Here is a 26,706-nt window from a genome sequence, read left to right on the forward strand (position 1 = left end):
ATTTATCATTGCTTTAATTTATATAAAAAAAAAAACTTTGCCCTCTTACCATACCTGCTATTTCTATTATTTTTGTTTTTTTGCACCTCCTCTGCCAGGCTCCTGGAGTCAGACAGTAAGCTGTTGGCATTCTCTGGCTCACGTAGGAACAGTGGTGCCTCACTGGTATCCAGCTCATCTGGTTCAAGTGGACAGAGTCATGGGGAAGAAGAAGCTGCTTGGCCACTCTGGGGACAGCTTGTAGCAGAGTGGGAGGAGACAACACGCAAGGGCAGCCGTGGTGTGAAGGTAGGCATGGGTGGGTCAAAACTAGGGGGACGACTGAATATTGATCGGAGGATGAGCTAGGCCCTTTTAATGCAATCGGGATGCATATATTCTATGTCAAACACTGAATCTTATTTGTCCGTGTCTGACTTTCATCTGCAGGAGCTTGTCCGCAAAGGTATTCCACATCACTTCCGTGGAATTGCTTGGCAGCTGCTGTGTGGTGCGCAGGCCCTGCCCGTGAAGGCACAGTACTCGGATTTGTTGAAGACTGCATCGCCTTGCGAGCGGCTAATCCGCAGAGACATCGCACGCACCTATCCTGAGCATGGCTTTTTCAGGCAAAAGGATAGCCTCGGGCAGGAAGTTTTGTTCAATGTCATGAAGGTGTGAACATTAAAAAATTAATTCCTCTGTGACTTGAAATGAATGATCCCTGACTATCATCTCAGTGGTGATGAGTGTTCAGGCATTGTGGAAACGTAAATATGTGTTCACAACATTAGGAATAAAGTTTGCAAACAACTGTTTGTCACACTTGTCTTGCTTCAGGCTTATTCACTGGTGGATCCTGAAGTTGGCTATTGTCAGGGCAGCGCCTTCATCGTGGGCCTACTTCTCATGCAGGTGTACCACAGGGGGTCGTCCAAATCTTCCATCTCCATTTTCATCATACGTGCACCATTTTGTTATTGCTTTGCATTGTACCGATTATGCTGATTGTAAGCATTAACTGCTTATTTAGATAATTAAATTGCAGAACCTGAATTGCCTGCTTGCTGATACTGATTATGATTAAAACTTACTGTGCTACTCCTTTTCATACTTAAAAAAAATCTCAACCTTATCTGCTCAACTGTTAGATATGTCGTGATACTCCTGCACACCTTTAATCCCTCCTTACAGGTTGTCACTGTGTTTTTTGTTTGTTTGTTTTTTAATCACCCTGTGCATGAAATGCAAAGTGGGATTAAGCAATTGGTTCACTTTGTCTGTCTGTCTGTCTGTTTGTCACCAGACGTTAGTCTACGATCGAAGAACTACTTGATTTCAATTCAATTTTATCTTTTAAATACTTCAGAAAACAAATTGTAACACAAACCTGCAGTTTAGCAGTACTTTTTCTCCAAATTTGACAAATTGTAAGGAATCTCGGCCTGATCGTGCACGCGCAGAGAGGAGTGAGGTTATTGTTTTAATCCGTCTGTCTGGCAGTCAAATCAAATTGGAAATCATTCCAAACAGGAAACTTACTGGTTTATGGACATCATAAAGGACACAAATAACTGATGTGATGTGTTAAATAAGTTGTAAAAGATGGTGCATGAACAGTGGTAAACTTAAGATTTTTTTTTTTTTCCTACAAACTTTAAAACCTTTATTTTATTCCAGTTGAATTAAATATACTTGGACACTGCAGAACGCAAATTGCCTTGTTTACTCTTCCAAAAACCCTCCAGTTTAGCTGTATTTGGACAAAATTTTACGCCATCTCGACCAATCAAATTTGCCATTCACGCACTCGGTGTTGGGGAATATCGAGATTCAGACAAAATCGCGGCTTGTAGGAAATGTAGATCGTGCTCAAAAACACAAAGCAAGTGTTGAAAAGACCCTTCGCACGTCCTTTTTCTCAACACTGCCCTCTTACCATACCTGCTATTTCTATTATTTCATTGGGTAAGTATTTCATTGGTATTATCATTGGGTAAGGTGTTTTATGAACTCTCTAGTTTTTATTAATCATTTTTTTGTATGCATAATAATCGAGGCTCGTGGAATTGTGAGAGCAAAACAGAAGGGACCAACGGTTAGGTGACTGGGTTAAGATCCTCGGGTTTTGAGTTCAAGCCCCTGTCAGGTCTTTGATTTAACACCAGGAAGGGTCGGCTCGGCCTGTCATCTTTCCGAGGTTGGAGAATTAAGGGCAAGTGTACTGGTAACGGGGGCATTGCATCAGCGGCACACCCGCGCCCCCAGCCAGTAATGGTACTCGCAGCCTTGTGCTGCACAGGAAGGAGGAGAAGGAGGAAGAGGAGAAAGGGACCAAAATGGAAAAGACGAAACTCTTACAGCAGAGTAGAAGTGAAAGTGAGGGTGAGATCAAGGAGAGGTGGAGAAGGACACATGGGAAGGAACAAGTTGCTCAGAAGCTGAATGAAGCAGAAAGTGGGGATAAAACATAAAAGTAGCAAATCAACCAAAAACAGAACAAATGAAAAGAGATGATGGAAGGGGGGACGGGGGGAGGAGTGGGAATAAATCACAATGACCTGGAAACAGAAGGTATAAGGAAGGTATTAAAGTGAGGGTGGTGAATAATGGGATAGAGGGGAAGGAGACCCAGTGAGTGGGTATGCAAAACATTTGGGGGGGGGAGGGAATAACAACAAAAAAAACGGGGTAGGCCCAAAACGATCCGAGCTTGAGACGCTGGATCGAAATAAATAGTGTGAGCATGAAAAAATACACAAGAGTGAGTACTCAATATGAAGAACAATCGACACAAACGGAGGACATAAAATCGATGGAAGTACAGACAAATCCGGAAGGATTACTGAGCTTTTTGGATTACTGATAGCGACAGAAACCATGACCAGGAAACGGGAAAAGATGTTCTTCTTGTCCAAAAAGTCTTCTCTAAAGTGCACTTTCACCAAACCACGCTGCGTTTTTTTTTTTAATCTGTTGCCATTGATGATTGAAATACTTTGCTGTTATGCCGTTGTCTAACGAATAGAGAGCACTGAAAATAGTGGACTTTAAAACATTAATTAGGCTTGTCAGGCTCTGAAGTCATAATCAACCTGTACGAGTCGTTCATCTTCTTATGACTGATGTAGCGTACTTAAGATTTGCTGCAATGCTTGAATTTAACACTTCTTTATTCTTTTCAGAGATGGGCTCGCTGTGAAAGTGGTTGGAAATAATAAAGTTGGAGTGGTTTGAAGTGGAGGACATGAGCCAAATGTAGATTGTTTTTGTAGATGATTCTAATACCTTTTTTGTTTCCTTGCTATTTGTTTTCCATTCTAGATGCCAGAGGAGGATGCATTCTGTGTGTTTGTAAAACTCATGCAGGAGTATCGTTTGCGTGAGCTCTTCAAACCCAGTATGGCGGAGCTGGGCCTCTGCATGTATCAGCTGGAGAACCTCATTCAGGTATCTTCATCATCGCTCTCGTTTCAGTGGTAGTCACTGTGGCAATACTTCAGTTGGTACCAGTTTTTCAGGTGGAATTGTCGTTCTCCTGTCAGTGTAGAAATCTTTGCAGTTGTTTGTAAGCCAACGATTAATTGGTCTTCACTGCATATCATTGAGTGTTGATTACAGACAAATTTGGGACTTGAAAATATGGCAAAAGCTCTTGTAGGATGTTTGGGAACTTGACATCAAATGAGGCACAATATTGCTTACCGTGGTCCGCTTTGTAAAATGGAGCAGAAATATTCGTTGGTCGAGCATTGTTTAATTATTTTGCACGAAAGAATTAGCCAGACTGTGGCAATCTGGTTGATTTGTAACATGTTTATTTCATCATTGATGAACCTTAATTAATACTGTTAAAAGTGATTGTTTTATTGTTCAGGTTAATTTGCTGTTACGTAAGCTGGTGTGTCTAAAACCGCCCATACACTGATGTTTGATTTCAAGTGCGCCCGCTCTCTGGGTTCGATTCCCAGCTCGACTATAAGGTGTCACCCTGGTGTTTCATAGGGAAGGCCTTCCCTCAATGAGTGTGCCATACATTAGTTGAGGAGTTAAGCTGGGGATCCATCTGCCAGCATGAGCGACTGCTGCTGATGGAGGTTGGGTCCACAATTTATTTATTTTTAACATACATAATCGAGGCTCATGGAAGAGCGAGTACTAATACACTGAACAGACCAGGATGCAACAGGAGAATAGGAACAGTAGAGGAGGAGGGGGGTGGAGAGGCTGCATGGGGTTTTTTATTTTTTTATTTTTTTTTATTTTTTTTGTATACCTTGGTCGAGGCTCGTATGAGAGCGAACACACAACTCACAGCAAGGAGGCATGAGACAAGAGGGGCGGGAGTGGAAGGGACAAAACATTGGGGAACAGACACAGGTGAACTGTGGAAGGGAGAGGGATGGGGATGGGACGGGGAACATGGCGAGGAGAAGATGGACATTACAGGGACTTTCAGGAAGGAAAGCAGAAGAATTGAAGGAAGTGGGCTTGGGTGGATTATCGGGGGTCGAAAAGATCAAGGATTTGGATGGGGGAAGATAAGAGGTGGTGGTGAACAGCTGTTTTGAAAGCCTGGAGGGAAGAATGGGAAAGAATAGAGTGAGGAAGTTTATTCCAAAGGCGGGAAAAAAGAGGAATGAAAGAGTGAAGATGAGCAGTGATTCGTGATTTTGGTAGTTTTACCAGAAGGGGGTTGTTGGCGGACCTTGAGCGCCCTGTGGAAATGTGGTTGGGACAAATCGCAGAGAGAGCAGGGGGGGCAAGGCTGGAGAGGAGTCGGTAGAAGACAGAAAGACCACCGACTAACCTGCGGTGATTGAGTGAGAGGCCCAATGACTCAGCTTCTTTGCGGGAGATGCCAATGATCTTAAATGCCCTGGTTTCGACAGCGTGAAGTCGAGAAAGGTGGGAGGCAGGAGCACCAGCCCAGAGGGGAGAGCAGTACTCCATCAGGCTACGGCCAAAAGCTTTGTAAGTGGTCAGGAGCTCAAGAGGGCCGAGGAAGGACTTTTCACGACGGAGGATTCCCAGTCGGCGACTGGCTTTTGAGGCGAGGTTGGAAATGTGACTTTCCCAGGAAAGGTCATGGCAGATAGTGAGACCCAGAAGCTTGAAAGAAAAGACTTCTTCCAGAGGATTGTTGAGAAAGTGGATGGGGGGGTTTTGTAAACGGTCCTTTCGAAGAGACATAGTGAGAGTGTGAGATTTGTCTGGATTGAAAGACATGTTCCACGTGTTGGACCAGTTTGTGATTTTATCCAGATCTGCAGTGAGCGAAGAAGCTGCTGCTTGCCGGTCTGAGGGATGACAGATGGTACGGCAGAGGGTGGAGTCATCGGCAAAGAGAAATAGAGGATTTTCCAGAGAGTCCGAGAGATCATTGATGAAAACCAGAAAAAGAACAGGGCCCAGAACGCTACCTTGAGGAACTCCAGCCTGCACAGGAAGAGGGGATGAAAGAACTCCATTTAGGGCCACACGTTGACTGCGACAGGAGAGGAAGTCTGCGAGCCATGAGTGGAGATGGCCTTGAATACCATGGGAAGAGAGTTTGGTGAGTAGGGCAGGGTGCCAGACTGTGTCAAAAGCACGTGATATGTCCAGGGATACGGCTCGGATTTCCTGTCTGGCATTGAGGACCTCCATCCATTGATGGGAGAGCAGAAGCAGCATATCCAGGGTAGAGTGACCTGGTCTGAAACCAAATTGATGATTGGAATTGATACAGAAGGAGGTGGACAGAATTGATACAGAAGGAAACTTGGGAGGGAAAACTGTAAATTTTGAAGGAGGGGGGAGGGGAGGGGGGTTACCGAGGGTAGGAAAGATCATGATTTTGGATTGAGGACAATCTGAGATGGTGGTGAACAGCTGTTTTGAAGACCTGGAGGGAAGAATGAGATTGAAGAGAATGTGGAATTTGGTTCCACATGTGTAAAAAAAAAAAAAAGAGGAACAAATGAGTGGAGGTGAGCAGCGGTCCTTGATTTAGGTAGTTTAACCAGAAGGGGGTTTGATGGTAGACTGTGTGCCCTGCAGAAACTGTGGGGGGAGAAGGGTAGGGGGATAAAGCATGGAAAGAGCAGAGGGTGGTGTGCAAGACCAGAAAGGGGGCAGTAGAAGACAGACCACCGACCAGTCTGCGATGACGAAGTGATAGGCCCATCGACTCAGCTTCATCACAGGAGATTCCAATCATCTTGAAGGCCTTGGTTTCCACGGCGTCGAGCTGAGCAAGATGTAAGGCAGGGCAGCCAGCCCAGAGGGGAGAGAAGTCCTCCATCAAGCTGTGGATGAAGGTCTTGTCGGTGGATAGAAGTACAGGTGTGCCATGGAAGGACTTTGTACGATAGAGGATGTCCAGCTGGCGGCTGGCTTTGGAGGCCAACTTTTAAATGTGGTTTGCCCAAGAAAGATCATGGCTGATAATGAGACCCATCCATCCATTCATCCATCCATTGGTGTTGCCGAAGTGGTCTTCTTGGCTATTGGGCACAATCCTGGACGGGTTGCCACTCTGACACAGGATACCAGCAAGCTGGCACTCATTTTACTGACCTCATAAGGATGATGACAGGCAGAGTCAACCCCACCTGGTATGAATTCAACAGCCGAGCTGGATTTGAACTCAGGATCCTCAGATCCCAAGCCCACCACCCTAAACATTAAGCCACCAACAGGCATATCGGCATATAATGAGACCCAAGAGTTTGAATGACTGAACTTCCTCAAGAGGATTGTTAAGAAAGTAGATAGGAGATGTTGCCAGATGGTCCTTGTGGAGAGAGATAGTGAGACTGTGAGATTTGTCAGGATTGAAGGACCTATTCCAAGTGTTTGAGCAGCTTGTAATTTTGTCAAGGTCTGAAGAGAGGGAAGAGGCTGCAGTCTGCCAATCTGATTGATGAGGGATGTCACGACAGAGAGTCGTCAGCAAAAGGATAAAGGTTTGACCAAGGTTGCCAGCATCCTGTCCAAATTCGAAATTGCTGCCTTGACTACCATTGCTTTGAAGGACTGGGAAAGAATTCAGTGCATTTCCTTACCCAGGAAGTGGCTTGTGCAGTCCGTGACAACCTGAAAGTGGTACGGGATTAATCTGATCCAAATACACGGAGGTGATTCTCCGTGCAGCAGAATACATGTCGCATGCGTTGGCCTACAAGTAACTTTTCAAAAAAAATAGAAAATAAAAGACCTCAAATGGTGATTGATCCATCATGGAGAGAAGAGAGAAGCTGACGTTTCGGGCCTAACCCTTCATCAGAGCAAGAAGGGTGCTATTTGTTTTGACTTCTTCGATCGCCCACACAGATCACTAATTTTGTGCTCAGATCAGTGATTACATTATTTCGTTCGTTCTCTTACTGTGACCGTCAGCACTCTAACATGCCGGACCTCAAACGGCTCGAGAAACGGCTACACTGGGAAATGGCGTGTCACCTCTCCCTTTTCACCTACCCTCAGAAATATATCATTCCCTAACCCTAACAGCTACGAGGAACTTATTTTGCTTCAGTATAGCCCCACGCTAACTTGGACGTGTTGTACTGTACTCTGTGTGAATGGCGCACGATTACCAAAAGCTATTCTTCTTATTTTGTATGCAGCACAAGGCTGTGGGGCAGCATCATTGGCTGAGCGCATGACTGTGCCACCGATTCAATGAGCTCCGCCGGTTAGGGCAGGAATTTAGGATTTGTTCAGGGTGTCGGCGATAGCTCACCTTCTCTTCGCGAAGGACACAGTGGAATCTTCAACGTCAGTCCGAGGGACGACACACACACATTGATGAATCGCCATGTCTGTGAAACACCGGGTTGACAGAGTTTTTAAGCTGCTTTGGGATTCAAACCCAGGCTAGAGAGCCCCGAAATTTAAAGTGCTCGAAATAATGTAATGTCAAGGGAAAATTGCTCATGTGATGCCAGGGATTTGCACCTGCATGTTCCTTTCACTGATGAATTTTATATTGATTTGTCAATTTTGTAATCTGAATAATCGCTTGGAATTGGCATGGACAAATCCACGGCAGTGTATGGCCGGCTTAAGTGGTGAGTCGTGAAGAGTTTTGTGTTTGTGTGCCTCTTTACACACAGGAGCAGTTGCCGGAATTAAACGTTCACTTTCAAGCTCAAAGTTTCCACACGACGATGTACGCATCCTCATGGTTCCTCACCCTCTTTCTTACGACCTTTCCACTGCCACTTGCTACACGCATATTTGACATCTTTCTATCTGAGGTAAATGAGCCTTTACATTTTTTTTTTTTTTGAAAAGTGATTTGAGGAGCTTGCAAATATAATCACATGCACAACCCGAAGGGCACTCGGTCGAGTGCATACGTCCGCCAGGCTGAACAGTTTGTGTTTTGTATCCCACTGATAGGCCGGATCTGGATCTGGACCTTAATCAAAATCGAATTGGCTTGTTCTTGTCACCTAACCAACTCATCCACCAAGTTAGTGTCTTAACTCGTCCACAACTTTTTGAAATATCGTGCTATATATCGTGGCCCCATCTCTCAATCATGAAGAATCGCTGAGAAAAATTTGAAAATTCTCAGGTCTGGATTGGGATCTTCACCAAAATTGAATCATTTCTTCTTCTTCACACACCCAACCTCTCCACCAAGTTTCGTCTTTAACTTTTTGAGATATCATCCTAAATATCGTTGTTGGCTCTATCTCTCAATGGTGAAGAAACCCTTAAAAATTATAGTATCGGGATCTTCACCAAAATCTCATCATTTTGTCCGTCCACAACTTTTTGAGATATCCTACAGACAGACAGACAGACAGACAGACAGGGGTGAAAATATAACCTTCGTCTACCTTCGGTGGCGGAGGTAACTTTTTAATACATGATCTAAGGCTCGTAGTGGAGCTGCCGTACACGCACCTGGACATACAGACGAACACTTCTGACACAAATCCAGGACTGTTCGATGAGACAAACACAGCCACTGAGCTCGGGGAAGTGCCTTCACTTTCTGGGGTACTCTGGGTATCAGCGACGTCACAACAATGCCGCCGCTTTTCTTACCTCGCTCAGTGGGGCATTTCCTCCTCCACATTGATGCCAACCTATGGGGATTGTTCGTGCTATAAACCTTTTAAATGCTGAACGTCAAGCAAAGAAGCAGCACGTACTATTTTTAAGTCTTTGGTATGACTTGGCCGGAGTTTGAACCGCCAACCTACCAGACTCCGAGCAGACTCTCTACGAACCATTACCAACCATTTTACCATTTGGGACTTAAATCTAAGATTTGCAGCGTTCTGAACAATGATAAGATGGGAATACAAAGCAGACCAACCCATGTAGGTTTAACTCTGTGTCAAAGACGAGTGCATGCAGAGTACAAGTTATCTACGAATGTGGAATCCCCGACCCTGTTAAAACGTGCTTTTGCAGGGTCTGGACATCGTGTTCCACGTTGGACTAGCTGTGCTCCAAGCCGCACAGTCCGATCTGCTTCAGCTCGACATGGAAGGGATGCTGCAGGTACCATTTATCCATCGTTTACCATTTGATAGTGAAAAATTTCTGACTCTTGAGGTTTGGGAATCTCCCATTTATGCCGCCATTAGCATGATGAACCCATTCCGATGCTGGAACACTCTGCCGCCTTTTACTCTGCCCCCTAATGGCATGAACTACGGCTTAACTGTGTGAAGACAATGCTTTCGCTTGTGCTCGTGCAGCGATGCAGCAAATGGAGAAGTTTCTTGGAACTTGTGCAGAATGTTGGTTACTTGCATTCCATGTAACCACATTTCCTTGCAACGTATGCTTGGTCGGTGTGATTTCTCGTATGTTTCCATGTCACAGATATCAGGATTGTGAGCATTTAGTTTTGTAATGAATTGTATTTCTTTGTCCGGTGTACAATAAACCCAATTAACTCGTCGACTTCCTATTCCATAATTATCCCCACACTTTTTGAAGAAAAAACACGAACGGGGAGGGGGGGGATATTGTAATTGGCTCCATTCCCTCCGTCCACCCGTCACGTCATCTCCTCCTAAACAGTTGTGCAGAAATTCACCAAACTTGGTAGTTATGATCACCACATGGTGAGAAGGTGTGAGAGCAGTATCATTTTTGACCTCACACCTTGGGACAAAAGGGTCAAAAGGTCAAACACCAAAAAAATGCAGTTACAGTCACATTTTAAAACTTAAAAAAATAAAAAATGAAGCCTCATATGTATATGCAATCAACATTGGGGGTACACATGAAATGTGTAACGATTTAAAAAAAAAAATTTATTCCTGGTTCTTGCCCCAGGGAATGGAAAAACTGGGGTCAAAACGAGAATAACGAAAAAATTTGATATCGGGTCAATCCTTGTGGAACATTTTGCCATCTTTCAACATTGCTTGAGGTGGGAAGTGTGGGATTTGCGATGGCACGCCAACGATTTCGTTCTGGTTAGCTTTATCACGAGTATAAGAGCAGAAGATCAAAATGATGCAGAGAGAATCACAAAATCAGAATGAAAAACAAGCCATGGTTCCCACAACTTTTATTACCTAATTTGTAAATAACAAGGATTGTAAGATGGAAATGGCATATTGATGATTACACATGTTAAGTAACGCTGACTCCTCTTATTATAACTTGTAATTGCACATCATCATCTGACATGAAGAAAATGGCATTGTGTTCACACATTCGTGATTTCGCTTGTAATTCATCCATCTCTCCAATCTCTGACTAGATCGTGTTCATCAAATGTGTTTCATATGGTTTACGGCATGAACAGAGTGAAAAATATACCTGTTGATATTTAATTCCAACAGAGTTTATCTGATATATATATATATATATATATATATATATATATATATATATATATATATATATATATATATATATATATATATATATATAATTATAAATGAAAAAAGGACAGAGCAAACAGTATACATTCATGTGGAAAAATTATGGGCCCAGACCGGGAATCGAATCCAGGTCCTCTGGCAAACTGTACCCAGAGCAACGCAATTCCTCCACGTACAGAAATGCCACTCTGGATTTTGCGCTTGTTTGCCCTCACCGGATCGCTGGCTCCGTTTGATGTTTACCTGATGTCGACCATGTAATCTTTGTCTGTTTGACAGAGTCACCAGGCCGAGGCCTCTGGGTTGGAAGTGGCATTTTGGTGTAGGATTATGTCCAATGGAGATCGGGGGAGTGCGAGTCACACTCCACATGTTTTGAGATTATATATACCGTATATAGTTGCGGCCACGGGTACTGAGACACCAGCTTGTCACTCAGGGGGATTAACCTCGGTTGTCCTCGGACCTGGGGCCACCGCTCACAATTAATGTTGTGGTACGGTGGGTTGTTTTAAAAGCACGAATGCCACCCAGTTAACCATGAGTTCCAGTATCCACCGTCTAACTATGCCGTTTAACTAGAGGTCACGTGGTTACCTGAGTGTGGAGCACGCCCTCGGCAAAGCACCAATGTTATCTCGATTAGATTTTAATTCGGGCGGCCGAGCGTTTTAACTGCTGGTGCGTGCCGACTATTTTTTTTGTCAAATCTGTGGTAATTACCTCAGTCTATCTCGGTACGGACAGTGCTAGACGAATGGAAGGAAAGGACAAACACGGACAGATTGAAGTCGACAAATGATTTATTAATAATAAAATAAATAAATAAAAAGAACTTTTTCTTTTCTAAGGTAAATAAATGAATAAGTTTCAAAGCAACCGAAATTAATAATTACTCAGGCAAAATCAATCAAAATGACAGGAAAGAGACAGAGAGCAGATGCTTATCGGGGGTTGACTTGCTTCCAGCTAAACACAGGCAAGGGTACCCAACAGATCATTCGGGTGCGAGAAGAGTCGTCTTGCTCACCAGAGAGTAGTTGTCCGTGAAGGGAAAACGTCCTGAAATGTGTGTGTGCATGTCACGTCCGTCGCCAGCACCCAGCCTTGCCACGCACCCTCTCGCGAACAGCCTTGAACGCCAGTCAACGTCTGGGAGGGCACCAAGATCGTCTGTCGCGGGTTTAGACCCTGGTGCTGTGACACGGGCAGTTCCTCACTTCACAAAACTGGTGACGTCCAGTGACCCACACGGTCGGTCGGTGACTGACCCATGCCTCGCACATTGGTGACCAACCCGTGCCTCACTCGTCGGCGCTGTTCACACCCACACGCGCACCACACACTTGCTTGCTCAAGCACTGGGAAGGACGAATTCTCTCATTGGTGCTGGTCAGACACCCACACGCGCACCAAACGCTCGCTTGCTCACTTGCACGCTTCCTCTCTGGCTCGCTTCTTCCCTCGCATGCTTCAACTCTCGCTTCTTTCTCGGCGCGCTTGCCCGCTTCTTGCTCAATTCTCTCCTCCTTTTCCTCTCTGGCTTTCTTTCTCATTCTCTTCTCCCTCCTCTTATTTCTTTCCCTCAGAGCGGACCTCTAATTCTTTGTTATATATGCGGCCCGTCTCAGCGGGCGCACAGTCCGCCCCAAGGCTCACCCCGCTCCACTTGCGCACGGTTACCATGACGACCCGTGCGCCCTCAAAAAAGGCGGGCGTCAGTGCTTGCAAAAGAAATACGTGCATAAACGTTGCTGAGGAAAAATAAGGGCGGGCGTCAGAGCTTGCGAAAGAAATGTGTGTAAACTTGTCTGTTGTAAAGAAAAATAAAAAACTTCCCATAAGAAAGGGGATCAATTCTTTACCCTTCTCAACGCATCACATTTAAGATCCCATTAGACATGGGGATGGGGCTAATCTGAACATGCATTTAAGGAAATAACTGTCTGAGGAACTGGATGTGTGGATGCATTCATCAGACGGGATTCTGAAATCCGTAACAATATAATGTTGTGGTTTCTCTGGCGCGTCGCCTCGAGCACGACCACTAGATGGAGCAGTGGAGTTGCCTCGGCTCAGTCGCCCGAAATTTTAGATCGCTGGCCCGGAGAAGTCCGGGGTCGACGGGTCCTGCTTATTTTGGACAGAAATACGCCAATGGGTAGACCACGTGGGGTAGGGTGAATAGCCAAATTCTCTATATACTGAAGTACCCACGTTGTCCAGCTACCGGGGTATCTCACCCTCGACGGAACTCGTACGGAAACGAGCCGCTTAGCGAGCCCGTTCAGTGTGCGAAGCCGAGCGGTTTTAATTGCCAAGTTCCGCCGGCCCGATTATCCTGTTATTCCGTTATAACGGCAATGACTGCTCACTTTCCCACATGCATGACACACCCAGTCAATGGAGAAATGACACAACAAGCTGAGTACATTTAAATAATTGGGTATATTTATTTACCAATGATGGGGGACGAGGGGAGCATGCAAGAGGAGAGCTATACCGAATATCAAGCAAGGCAAATAATATACAGGCAAAAACACTTAACAGTTCACTACTTATCAGACGGGCCCACGGACACACACACAGACAGAAATGGACCCTCTTGGGTCTTTATTGCGGCTCTCCAGCCGAGGAGGACAGTCCGGCTGTGAGAGCCAGGTGGCGGCAGGCTACCTGGCCGCGTAGCGCGGCTGGACGTCCCCTTCTCTTGGGGCTGGTGTCGCTGTACTTGCCAGGCGCAAAGGCACGAGACATAAGCTCTGGAGCCGGGACGAGGCCGGTCGCCGGAGAGGCCAAAGTGATGAGCCAGGAAGTGAAGAAGCGGGAGGAGAGGACTGAACTATACCAGAACAACTTCAAGAGAGCCGACCCTGAAAATCTCCTGAAAGTACAGTCAAAATGTCGGATGACCTCCCACAAATTGCAACAAAAGCAAACTCAACAGATTTTGATTCCTGGATATGTCCTCAGTGACAGAAAAAAAGTCCTAAGGGATCCTCCAGGGGGAGAGTCCTGAAATCATGGAAATCCAATGTGGCCGCCACCCGGTTTCAGGGAAAATGAGAGAATTGTAAAGATTGATATTTTAATATGTAAATATGTTTTTCTGCATTCTAATTGTTTCTAGTTATGGTCAGTATATTGATATACAAGAATCATTATTAAAAAAAAAAGTGAAATGTATTGAGGGTAAAATAAAAAAAATAGTTTTTTTGTCCAAAAATGTCAATTTTTTGTCCCCAAAAAAAAAATTTACCTGATACTGATTTTGTCTCCTGGACCAAAAAAAAAGAAATGTTGAAGACACAAGATGAAATCAAGTCTATGACAATACAATATAATTATGTAAATCATTGAAACATGACAAAATTCACAATTCCACTCGGGGCAATCGCATCTGGCTGACGAAGGTTTCGAAATGAAAATGAAAATAAATTCGCATTAAACTCAGAAACTACATCCATTATAAACTTACTATACATGTTGAGAAAAATCAAGCGTATTAAAGTTAGAACTCGACAATGTCGTCATCATCCTCATCATTGTCACATGGAGTGTTTGTGCAGCCAGAGCCCCTGCAGTTTCCACAAGCTGGAGTGCACTCAATGTTGTGCTTCTTGCATGTGCATCTCATGGTGCTACATTCAGCCTGGCAGTTGCACCTAATGACACGTAACATCTTTTCAGGAGCTGGAGCTATTGATGTCTGAAGTGGCATAAAACCCTCGTCACACTTCTGCCAACCCAGTCTGTCGGAAGAAGTTAATCTGCACATCCCTTCCATTCTTGGACTTGCAGATACACGCGCAGGCTGTGATACTTTGCTGCTTCTGATGTTGGTGGTAACGTCTGTGGTTGCACGTGAGAGGAGCTCCAAGCCACCTTGTCCCAGTACCGCTGATACCGGAGGGTGTCGAGGGTGTCCAGGGTGTCAGTTGACTTTCTGTTGTAGATTATCACCAATGTTTTTTTTCTCCTGCATCTGCCACATCACATACAGAAGCTGGATATGTATCAAAAACCTTGGCCTGCTCACGGAATGTGTTGTTTGCTTTGAACTTTTTGAGGGAAGCTCCCTTACCAATCCCATGAAGACGAGATGTCGTGTCGCACTCAAGAACTGCATGTAGAAACAGTACGTGCTTGCATATGTCTGTACCAATCATTTTCTTTGTAGCCTTGATGTTCCAGATGCGAGGCTTCTTCGTGTTCTTCTTTGGCTCGGGACAAAAGAAGAGGTCATGGGATTCTAAGCTTGCATGGTAGCATAGGACGAGGAGGTCTGTGTCATCACCAACTAACACAGTGTTGGTGACAGTAACAGACTGCACGGCCTTCAGTACAATCAGGAGATCAGCATCCCCTGAGGCATGGTGTGTCTCACAGTTCTTCTTCTGAAGCTCTTCACTCAACATAAAAATGAATCGCTGTTTATTCTGCCTTTTGGCAAGAAACTGTTCCTTCTTCATTGTGAGACGCATGTCAGCTGTAAATGTCACAGTAGTGCCAGCATTCCCTTTAGACCGTCTCTGGTGTGTCATGTCCTTCGTGTTGGTACTCTCATAACCATCAAGCATGACTATGGCATCTCCGTACTTCTTCGTTACATAATCAGTGTACTGGTGGCATATGTCCCTGTATGTAGATCCACGAGACCATGGAATGCGTTGAACAAGTGCCCCGCCATCCAAAACATACTGTTGCCCATCATTGGGGATATCGGCTGGGACATCGGATCCAAGAAGATCCCAGATGGCATCAGCAAAGACTGGCTTGTGTGCTTCTCGGAGCTGAAGAGAGGAATCAAAGAGGGCTGGTGGATAGCTGCACAGTTCATATTTGAAGGCCGACTCCAGTTCTTCTGCTCTCTGTGCAACAGTGATCAGTCTCTGGAAGAGGAGTTGTGGGTCAACCTGGACTTGCTCTCCATCAATCTTGACAGATGACTTCATGCCGAGGGTGACAACTTGGTCTTTCCTCTTAAATGTGTACTCGGCAGGTGTTTTCTCATCCATAGATTTCAATATTTTGGCTCCTACAGGATGTGCTGTATCGACGTTGACGGTGGGGTGTGCATGAACTCCAGTGGCAATGTTCCTCAGACGTGGATCACTACTGAACGGATTCCGTTCCTGTAAATACTGAAGAGCTGATAGTGTGTCCTTCCAGTCACGAGATTGTCTTGCCTTTGTCATGTCCTTCTTCTGCTCTCCAGTGTTGTAGTTCACACCTGTGAGCTCCTGCATTGCCCGGTTTATTTCTGCACAGGCAGGCATTGATAGTAGCCATACCAGCCGTTGTTGCTCTGTCATTCCTCGCCCTTATGTGGGCCCACCGCTGGTCTTCAAACTTCTCATCAGAACTTGTTCGATGATCAGGTCAGATGAAAGACCTGCCCACAGGCGATCACTTCGTCGAACCACATGGAACCCCTCATCAAAACGTTGTTGGACATTGGGATGTTGAGTTTTGAGGTTGGACATCTGCTGCAGATACACCCTCGCAGATTTGGCATACAGGTTGTGGCCCGAGGCTGCCAGATAAGGCAGCATTTCCTGGATGGCCTGTAGATGTAGTGCCCAGTTCCCAGTGCGCTCTGCCCGGATGTATTTGCGTAGAATGTCAAGCATGTCCATATACTGAACCCAGAGCGCTGAAGTTCAAGAAGATATCTTTGCAGACTCAGCATGCTTTTGAAGGTGGTCTTTGATTCGTTTCAAGACGTCAGACTTGCATACTTCTTCCACAGACTGGGGTTGGCAGAAGTGTGACGAGGGTTTTGTGCCACTTCAGACATCAATAGCTCCAGCTCCTGAAAAGATGTTACGTGTCATTAGGTGCAACTGCCAGGCTGAATGTAGCACCATGAGATGCACAGGCAAGAAGCACAACATTGAGTGCACTCCAGCTTGTGGAAACTGCAGGGGCTCTGGCTGCACAAACACTCCATGTGACAATGATGAGGATGATGACGACATTGTCGAGTTCTAACTTTAATACGCTTGATTTTTCTCAACATGCATAGTAAGTTTATAATGGATGTAGTTTCTGAGTTTAATGCGAATTTTCATTTTCATTTCAAAACCTTCGTCAGGCAGATGTGATTGCCCCGAGTGGAATTGTGAATTTTGTCATGTTTCAATGATTTACATAATTATATTGTATTGCCATAGACTTGATTTCATCTTGTGTATTCAACGTTTCTTCTTTTTTTTTTTTTTTGTCCAGGAGCCAAAATCAGTATCAGGTAAATATATATTTTTTCAGGACAAAAAATTGACTTTTGGACAAAAAACTAATTTTTTATTTTACCCTCAATACATTTCACTTTTTTATAATTATTCTTGTATATCAATATACTGACCATAACTAGAAACAATTAGAATGCAGAAAAACATATATTTACATATTAAAATATCAATCTTTACAATTTTCTCATTTTCCCCGAAGCCGGGTGGCGGCCATATTGGATTTCCATGATTTCAGGACTTTCCCCTGGAGGATCCCTTATATTAGGACTTTTTTTCTGTCACTGAGGACATATCCAGGAATCAAAATCTGATGAGTTTGCTTTTGTTGCAATTTGTGGGAGGTTGACCAAATATTTCTGCTAAAATGCCTGTACTATTAGGACCCTTATATCCGTCCCCCTCCCGCTCAGTCGAACGCTTGTCACCTCCCCGCTCACTCTCCCATTGGACAGGAAACCGTTCGACTCCTTGTCCGCTCGCCATTGGACAGGCACGCGGTGGGCGGGGCGCTCCCATCCCTCTGGGTGGAGTCTCCAGCGGGGGAGTTTCGTGGCTCCATCTACCGCTTCATCTCGATTGGTCGAGGGCCGCCGTGTGGCCACTCCCCGAGCTTCGCCTTCTTTACACCGGACGACCTTCTGCGCATGCGCCCTCACATTCCTCTCATTCGCCAAATCGGGCGCCAAACCCCGCGATTGGCCAGGTGGAGGAAGTGAATGCAGGCGAGGGCGATGCGGTGTGGTCGGCGGTAATGTCGGTGGCGCTGGCGGTGTCGTAAAAATGAACTAAAAGAAAACCTGACCATTATAATAAATCACAGCGCAGGAACATTTAATTACCCATTAGACTAGGGAAAGGGCTATCTATTAAACACGTACTTACCGAGATAACTAATTCATAGGAACCTGAATGTCTGTGTGCTCATGGCTTCCAGATTCGCAACAATATATATATATATATATATATATATATATATATATATATATATATATATATATATATATATATATATATATATATATATATATAGTCATCCCCCATTTATCGCAGGGGTTACGTTCCAACCCCGAATAATATTCGAAGTTCACAAGCGAAACTTTGTCTCGTGTGTTGTGTGACTGGTCGAGTGCCACGCGTTATAATTTATTGCTTAAATAATTTATATTTTATATATTATTACCGCGATGTACCGGGGGAATCCGCAGAAAAAATTAGTTAGGTTCCAAGGGGAAATCCGCGATGAACCGGGGGCGTGATAGATGAACCGCAATATAGTGGGGGATTACTGTATATGTATGTATATGTATATGTATATATATATATATATATATATATATATATATATATATATATATATATATATATATATATATACATACATATCTGTGGCCAGTTCGTTTAATCCACCCGACCCAACTGTGGTGGACGGGCGGTTAACACTGACTAGGCCGGATCGCCGAGCAGTTTTCCTTTGAGGTGGACACGTGATCTTTGGAGATTATGGCACGGGCGGTGCAAATGAAACGTGGATGCACAGTACAAGGGGTTTATACTCGAACCCACGACAGATACACGGACACCAGCAACTTCAAATAAACACGGGAATTTAATGAAAATAGAATAAATATTTACTAGCCGAAACCCCGTCATAGACGGATTCCGTTCCATGAGCCCAATATGACAACCAGTGGCGGCTCTTGTCAGAGCCGGATCCCAGTTGATGTACTCCATGGCCTTAACTAATGAGGCCTACAAAACGTCCTTGTACACAACATTTTTGGTGTACACTACTCCTTGTGAAGAAGTCCCCTGATTTGTGCACGTGTCTACTTTGACGTACAAACACCGTGTCAAAACTTCTCAGGTCACAGTACAGAGAAAAACGTGACGTGACCGCTAGGAGGAGCACAAAATTGGTCCTTCAGTATTCATATATAGATAAGGGTAATAAGTCAAAATTTGACAATAAAAACGTGAGATAAATTTGTCTGAACTCGAGGCGCCTCAACACATGGACTGTAATACAGATGAGGGGAAAACAAAAGAAAAGCAAATCCTCCCTTTATTCTGGCACTTAGCTTTGTCCTGATATGGTCTTTACTGACCTTTTGGGTTGAGGCGCTTCATCCTGCGTGGGAAGACTCGCCCAAAAATGGTGCCGAGCCGCTCCTTAGGCGGGAAACGTACATGAGGTAATTTGTGTGGCGGTATTCAATGCCAAGGCTCACCAACCGCCGTGTGGCTTCCTCTTCGATCACGCTTGCAGATGCTGTTCTCTGCAGAATGGTGCCGCGCCCTTCGGTGATATACATGAGGCTTCGAGGTCCGTCTCACACAATCCAACCAAGAGTCAATGGCCAGCGTCTTGCTCCACTACGCGAGCCAATTCGCCTCAGCACGAATATGAGAATCATGCCATCTTCATGTGTCGAAGGAAAGCCAGCCGTAATGCCCTGATCTTACACTACATCTCCTAGCTCCGTCATCTCTCGACTGCACCCCTCACCCCAAACTCAACCCACCAAAACCATCCCCCCTTACTCGTCGCTTCTGCAACGTACACACTTCACGGTACAGTGGAACAGTCAATGACTAGCATCTTACCCAGCACGTGGGCAAATTTACAGCACGACACTCGAATCACGCAGCTATTTTGTCGTACCAAGAGGAGAGCAAAGTGAGATCCTCCGTCCCAGCCACGTTCCTGTCACAACTCCTGTCTGCTCTTCAAAATTCACCCTTCTTCCACCCACTCTGACGTCATGCCATTCATCATCCACCTCCAGTCGTGGCTTGTTGGCGCAAAAACCAGGAAGGCGGGGCTTCTGCCTGCTTGGCACGTTTGGCTTGCTTGTTATAAAAACGTAAATCTTTAATTGCTGGCTTGTAAATGCAAAAACGCAGGAAAAGGTCACAGGGGGCAATTACATACTGGGGGAAATTGGTCTTAATCTCTATCTAATTAACACGGTACCACCTCTGTGTGGTGACACGTAACACTTAAGCTCACAGTTTCCCTACTTAATTTACATTGGGATGTCTCCTACACGTCAACGGACCAATCAACAATGCAATCCTAACTTTGCTATGAAATTTCTCCATCTAACCCCCACAACAGTAACAATATATGTGCGTGAATAATTTCTTCATCACGCACATGTACGAGTATAAGATGCATTATTGGTTGCTTTTACATGGGTAGGCAGATATGCCAGCCGGGGCTTTTGTGGCTCAACTCATCGTTCAAAGAATCGGCATGGCATCTCGTGGGGCTGGCAGGAGGCCGAGGCCCTAGAGGTACGCACACTCACATCTAAGCTGTCTTGCCTGAGTTTGAATCCCGTCCCAGCTATAAACTATCCTGGTGTTTCACAGGCAGGGTGATTCATCAATGTGTGTGCCATCTCTCAGATGGACGTTAAACTGGATGTCCCATCTGCCGGCATGAGTTGGATGACGTTAAAGACCCCACGGTGTCCTTTGTGAAGAGTAGGTGAACAAAGCGGTGGTTCTGCCAAAGCAGTTTCTTGACTGGGGTAACAATCCTGGACAGCTTGCCACTCTGACACAGACTTCTAATGAGGTTGTTAATCTATACTATCATGGAGCTGTTTATTATCTCCTCCTAGACGAAGCGTCAACGGTCCACGAAACTCAGCTATATTGTACTTAGTATACACGAGACGACCCGTGAACCCATTGGGTTCCGGTTGTGACAGCAGTTGATGAAAAAAAAAGATAGCTCCAGCGAACTATACCGCTGAGGTTGTTTGCATTGCTCAAATTCTCCCGAAGAGTACTTGACTGAATTGGGAATTGTTTTTTAATAATTTTTTCGTTGCCCAATTTCAACGAAACTTGATACTGCACACCACAGGCGAATGGTGGATAAGGTGGCCCTAAAAAATTTGCGCTATCCTATACCGTTTTGGCTGTATTTCGGGAACATACTTGTGTGTGTACATGGGGGTTGACTCAGCCTGTCATCCTTCCGAGGTCGGCGAAATGAGTACCAGTGTACTGGACCGGTGTATACCCCGGTTAAAATAGGTGTACCATATCCCTGTGTCGTAAGAGGCGACCAGGGTTGCGTCAGGAAGGGCATCCGGCGTAAAACATGTGCCAAATCACGATGCGGATCATACGGATGATCCGCTGTGGCGACCCCAAACGGGAGCAGCCGAAAGAGGAAGAAGAAGAAGAAGACGTGTGTGTGTGTGTGTGTGTGTGTGTGTGTGTGTGTGTGTGTGTGTGTGTGTGTGTGTGTGTGTGTGTGTGTGTGTGTGTGTGTGTGTGTGTGTGTGTGTGTGTGTGTATATATGTATATATACTTTTTATATACATACATACATACAAGATGAGAGTTTTAGTAATACATATATAGATAGATGACTGGATTGCTATACTTTTTAGCTTGCTATCACAAGCAAATGAGCAAAAATTAGGGGAAGCTAAAAAGTGAAGCCGAGGCCGCCAAGTATTAGCTATGCAACCCGAGGTACATCACCGAACATGATTGGTCCAGTGCTATCATGTGCCTACCACAGAACAGACCAGTGATGGCGGGTTTACTATATCTATCTATCTAATCTATCTGTATCTATCTATGTAATGTAGCAAATGTACGTATGCATCTATGTTTGTCCGCTCTTCACCCATTGGTTGGACAACTGACATGACATCACCCGCAATTGTAACCTGAAATACTTAACCTAAAGTACCCAGACGACCCAAAAGACCCAAAACAGCCCTGAGAACCCAAGGACCACAAAGACCTTCAACACCCTAAAGACCCAAAATACTGATAAAACCTTTAAGGACCCAGGGGATCCAAATGAACCGAGGACACAAAAGACCACAAGGACCCAAAATACCTCAAAGTCAAAATACCGAGAAGACCCAAAAGACCCAACGGGACTATCTGGGATGCATGGAAATTCTGCATAATGTAAAATGTGACTTCAGGTTGCTAAACCCCCCCCCCTCATAAAACACACACACACACACACACACACACACACACACACACACACACACACACACACACACACACACACACACACACACACACACACACACACACACACACACACGTGCGCAATCCCAAGTCCTCAACCCCCTTCCCCCTCCCAACTCTGTCCTCTCTCTGCCCCCTCCTCCTTTCTCTGTACTCCCCTCCCCCTTTCTTCAAATTCTCAAACCGCCTTCCAACTCAGTCCTCAACTCCCCCCCCCCACCCCTCAAAAGCTTCAAACTTCTCGATCCCAACTCTGTCATCCTCTCCCGGTTTCTTCTTTAAGTCCTCAACCCCCCCCCACCCCCTTCCCCATGTCTCAATCTCCCTCTTCCAACTGCATGCACACTCACCCCCAACTCCCTGTTCTCCCCTCCCCATTTCTTCCTGTTCTTAACAACGTTGCACGGGAACTTTGGTGCATGAGAAGGCCATTCAGCCTATCATGCCTGTGTCGTTCCTGTCTCCGTTTGTTAAGAATAATGTTAAAATCAAATTAAGATGGAACATTAAATTCACCATCACTTCCCCCCTTCTTCACTTATCCTCACTATATTTCACAGATCAGTGTTTGTGTGTTTGTTACTTACGAAATCTAAAGATTTCGTAAGTATATTGATCAGTTCCGTTTCTATTTGTGTGTTTGTTACTTACGAAATATAAAGATTTCATAAGTATATTGATGACTTCCGTTTCTGTTTGTTTGTTTGTGTGTTTGTTTGTGTGTTTGTTTGTTTGTAGGCACGATAACTCGAGAACGGAAGAAGCTACCAATGTCAAATTACACCACGTGCTTCAGGAGTGTGATGGCTAGCGTTGATTAGATTTTGGTCAAAATCGGTCAAAGGTCAAGGTCACAGTGAGGTCAAATATTCGATTTTTGATGGTTTGGTACAGATAACTCGAACGGAAGAAGCTACCAATGTCAAATTACACCACGTGATTCAGGAGGGTGATGGCTAGTGCTGATTAGATTTTGGTCAAAATCGGTCAAAGGTCAAGGTCACAGTGAGGTCAAACATCCAAAAAAATGTTATAACTCGAGAACGGAAGAAGCTACCAATGTCAAATTAGACCACGTGATTCAGGAGGGTGATGGCTAGTGCTGATTAGATTTTGGTCAAAATCTGTCAAAGGTCAAGGTCACAGTGAGGTCAAATATCAAAAAAAAATATAACTCGCGAACGGAAGAAGCTAACAATGTCAAATAACACCACGTGATTCAGGAGGGTAATTAGATTATGGTCAAAATTGGTCAAAGGTTAAGGTCATAGTGAGGTCAAACATCAAAAAAAATTATAACTCGCGAAATGAAGAAGCTAACAATGTCAAATAACACCACGTAATTCAGGAGGGTAATTAGATTATGGTCAAAATTGGTCAAAGGTCAAGGTCACAGTGAGGTCAAACATTCGATTTATGATGGTTTGGTACAGAATCATCGTAGAAACTTCTGGTTTGCTTTGCTACCTTCTCGAGAGACAGCTTTTATTAGACAAGGTCAGAGGTCAAGTTGACGATTTCCTAAGTACCAGTCTATGACTGCTTGTTTATTTGTTTGTTACGCGACTCCTTCTACAGTTGTGGGCCGATTGCATCCAAACTTGCTACATTGGATCAGTACGACCCCAATTAGTGTATAAGGGTGCTTTTATCTTTGCTGGGGGTGGGGGGGGGAGGGAACGAACGGAAATTCTCTGTGTAAATGTGTATCATGTAGCACCGCCTCCAGATGGGGGAGGGTATTAGAAGTCTTCACCATTTTTCAGTCCAGTATTCCTGTCCCCATGTTTTCCAGTGCAGTGAAGTGTTTTGAATTATAAGCAGTAGGTATGATTTTACTTCATGCACGTAACTTCATGGGTTATTTTATTTTATATTTTTTGTGTATACAGAGCTGCCAGTTTCCTATCCACCACCAAAATAAAGACATGCGTCAGAAGAACATGTTGCATGCTTGGAACAAGATCGCCCATAGGGCGGGTACTCTGCTAGTATAGATAATTGTCGATTTTCAAAATCGAAGCTTCAAAAAAACCTTGCCATTTATTTGGATAATACTGAGAACATAAGCAGTTGAGTAAGGGATTTATGCAAGGAATGTTGAGGAAGAGGGGAACGTTTATAACAATACGTTTAAATATCAAGCCATCCATGACGCTAACCCCATAGTGCTGCTGCTGTTACAACCTGTGTTCGACAAATGTTCTATTTTTTTACTTTATTATTATTTTTTCTTTAAATTCGTCATAAGTGTAAAATAACCTTTTATGCAGTTGAGTTGAATTAATGTTTTTAGCAAAGCTGATGTATGCATTTGTGTAGCAATACTGGCTGGTACATAATCTGTTTATTGTCTTGGTACCACAGTACTTCCAGAAAAGTTTGCCTCACATGTTTGACAACAATCATGATCGTCTGATAAACCTGGCCTTCCAGGTTAAGTACAATCCTCGGAAGATGAGGAGGTGAGTACAATTAATAAATTGTCTTCGTTATTTATTTGCATCAAGAACAGGATTGTTCCTAGACCACGACCTTGAGGGGCACTGGGCATCATTATGAGATCGAATTCCACCCAAAACAACCCACTGCTTACAAATGCAAAGGAAATCAGTTAGCCACTCTAGGAGAAAATTCCAGAAACCATTAGCTGACAGTTTGGAAGTCAGGGTGAGGCACAAGATAGAATAAAATTCATAGGTGAAGTCCAGGGAGATGGCCCTTACCTCTTGTTTGAGATTGAGGGCATCCATCCATTGCTGACATGGCAGAAGCCATATATTCAAGATAGAATGTCCTGGGTGGAAGCCCAACTGATGATCAGAGATGAGAGAGTTGTAGAAAAGATGTTAGGTCTGCTGCAATTATCAATTGCCTCACTCTGCTTTTCGCATGGATTGAAGGCTCACAGATCTAGTGCTCAATATGGTGAATTTTGGCACCATTCAAATAAATTGGAGTAATGTTGGCGATTGACCTACAAAATTGCAGAGGAAAACGAGTTCATAGAACACCTTAAACCACACAATGTTCAAGTATATCATTCAATTGAAATTAAACAAAAATTTATCGAAATTTACCAATATTGATGTTACACCACTTGTTGTTGATGTTAAGGTGGTCTATAACACCACCTTATTTGACACGTTACATTAGTTCTTCTTGCCTGTTGTTTGTGTCCTTAATGACATCCTTAAAAACGGTAAGTTTCTTTTTTGGAATGATTTTCAATTTTGTTTGACTGCCAGATAAACAGACAGAGTAAAACATGAATGATCGCAATGGGGTCACAACCTGCGACCAAAAATTGGTAACGGGCCAATTGGGAGACGTGCATTTAAAGCGCTTTTAAAAGATTAACTAGAAATCTCTCATCCACGTCAGCCTCCGCCACAGTTATATCAGAACGAGCTGATTTGTCACACAGTCACGGATTGTTTAACCCCAATATGGGGCTGTTCAAAAATTATGTAATGCTATTTTGCTCGGGAAGTGCATGCTATGCGTGCTGATGGGCTTGATTAAACCTTAATAACAATTTTTATTTGACATTGATTCGATTTTTCAGGGTCCCTCATCATGAGTAACACGACCCAAAACAAAGACAATGGAAACTTGACGCAACAAACCCGGGCAGTGTGTAATCATCAGAGGCCTCCAGGCCTGATGTCTTAAAGGCCCACCAGAAGACCAAGAAGGCAGCCATATTTAATCTGGGTGTCATGGTGGGTGGAGTCGAGCTATAAATGTGGGTGGGGTCCGGAAGCTGTCTGACCAAGTGGTGCACATTTCAAAAGTCGACCCCCAGCAAGAACCACCACCACAACAACAGCAACAACCAGATGAAATGATATCGCTTTCCGATTCATGATCAAAATGTAACATTCGATTGAAATGAAGTTGTTCCTCGATCATAAACTGACGTTTGTAGATGGATGGATGGACGGATGGACAGACAGAAGTGAACCTATTACTTCACCACACTTTTTGCTTCGCATGCATGGGGTAAAAAAGAAGATATGAGTATCCAAAGCAGATAAACTGTTTTTGAGTGTTAAGAGACTGTTGCCACCTGGACTAGTAGTGGTGAAGGAATCAACATAGGAATTTCTCTACTGTGGCAGGAGGGAAGCTGTGGAATGATTTCAGTGATACTAACAAGGTAGAATAAGTTGTCATTATTATTTGATTTGCATTCTTGTGATTGCAATGCAGGAAAAAGTATCTGTTGGATTAACTAATCACATCAGCACAACTTGAAAGATAATGGAGTAAAGACCTGGCTTTAATTCCAAGGCTAGTTACCTTGGTGGCTTAGTGGCATTGAATGAATGCAAGAATATTCAGGAAAGTTTGCTCAGGATTTTATCCTGAACGTTTTGTCACATCGCATTTTGTTTTGGCAAAAAAGCTGTTTTGGATAGAAGAAATCCAAGGGTGAGATCCACAAATGTGTGAGCACCATTTTATTGGCATGGGATTCAATGTCCAATGCCTTTTTTTAAACTATTATTATTATTATTTTTTTTTTTCTTTAATGTAGCGAGCGAGCAAGCAGCACAGCATTCGGAGGGATCGAGGGGTCCTCGTTGGAGGGTGCCCA

General features: G+C 44.2%; 1 protein-coding gene across 8 annotated transcripts in view; it reads left to right on the top strand.

The window, feature by feature from the left end:
* The window catches only part of EVI5 (ecotropic viral integration site 5), a 112,746-nt gene that overhangs the window by 52,387 nt on the left and 33,653 nt on the right, over positions 1-26,706 (top strand). For 7 of the 8 annotated variants that reach the window (XM_085900038.1, XM_085900051.1, XM_085900056.1 and 4 more), the window contains 7 exons: positions 99-288; positions 430-654; positions 820-894; positions 3,304-3,429; positions 8,082-8,225; positions 9,400-9,489; positions 24,471-24,568. In XM_085900038.1, the coding sequence (XP_085756164.1) occupies positions 99-288; positions 430-654; positions 820-894; positions 3,304-3,429; positions 8,082-8,225; positions 9,400-9,489; positions 24,471-24,568 (948 nt within the window). The remainder of the gene's footprint in view (positions 1-98; positions 289-429; positions 655-819; positions 895-3,303; positions 3,430-8,081; positions 8,226-9,399; positions 9,490-24,470; positions 24,569-26,706) is intronic. The other variant, XM_085900061.1, reaches the window with a different exon arrangement.

This window comes from Eptatretus burgeri, chromosome 1 (assembly GCF_056783735.1).
Source record: "Eptatretus burgeri isolate ZD-2024b chromosome 1, Ebu_testis_v1, whole genome shotgun sequence".
In the NCBI taxonomy this organism is placed as follows: domain Eukaryota; kingdom Metazoa; phylum Chordata; class Myxini; order Myxiniformes; family Myxinidae; genus Eptatretus; species Eptatretus burgeri.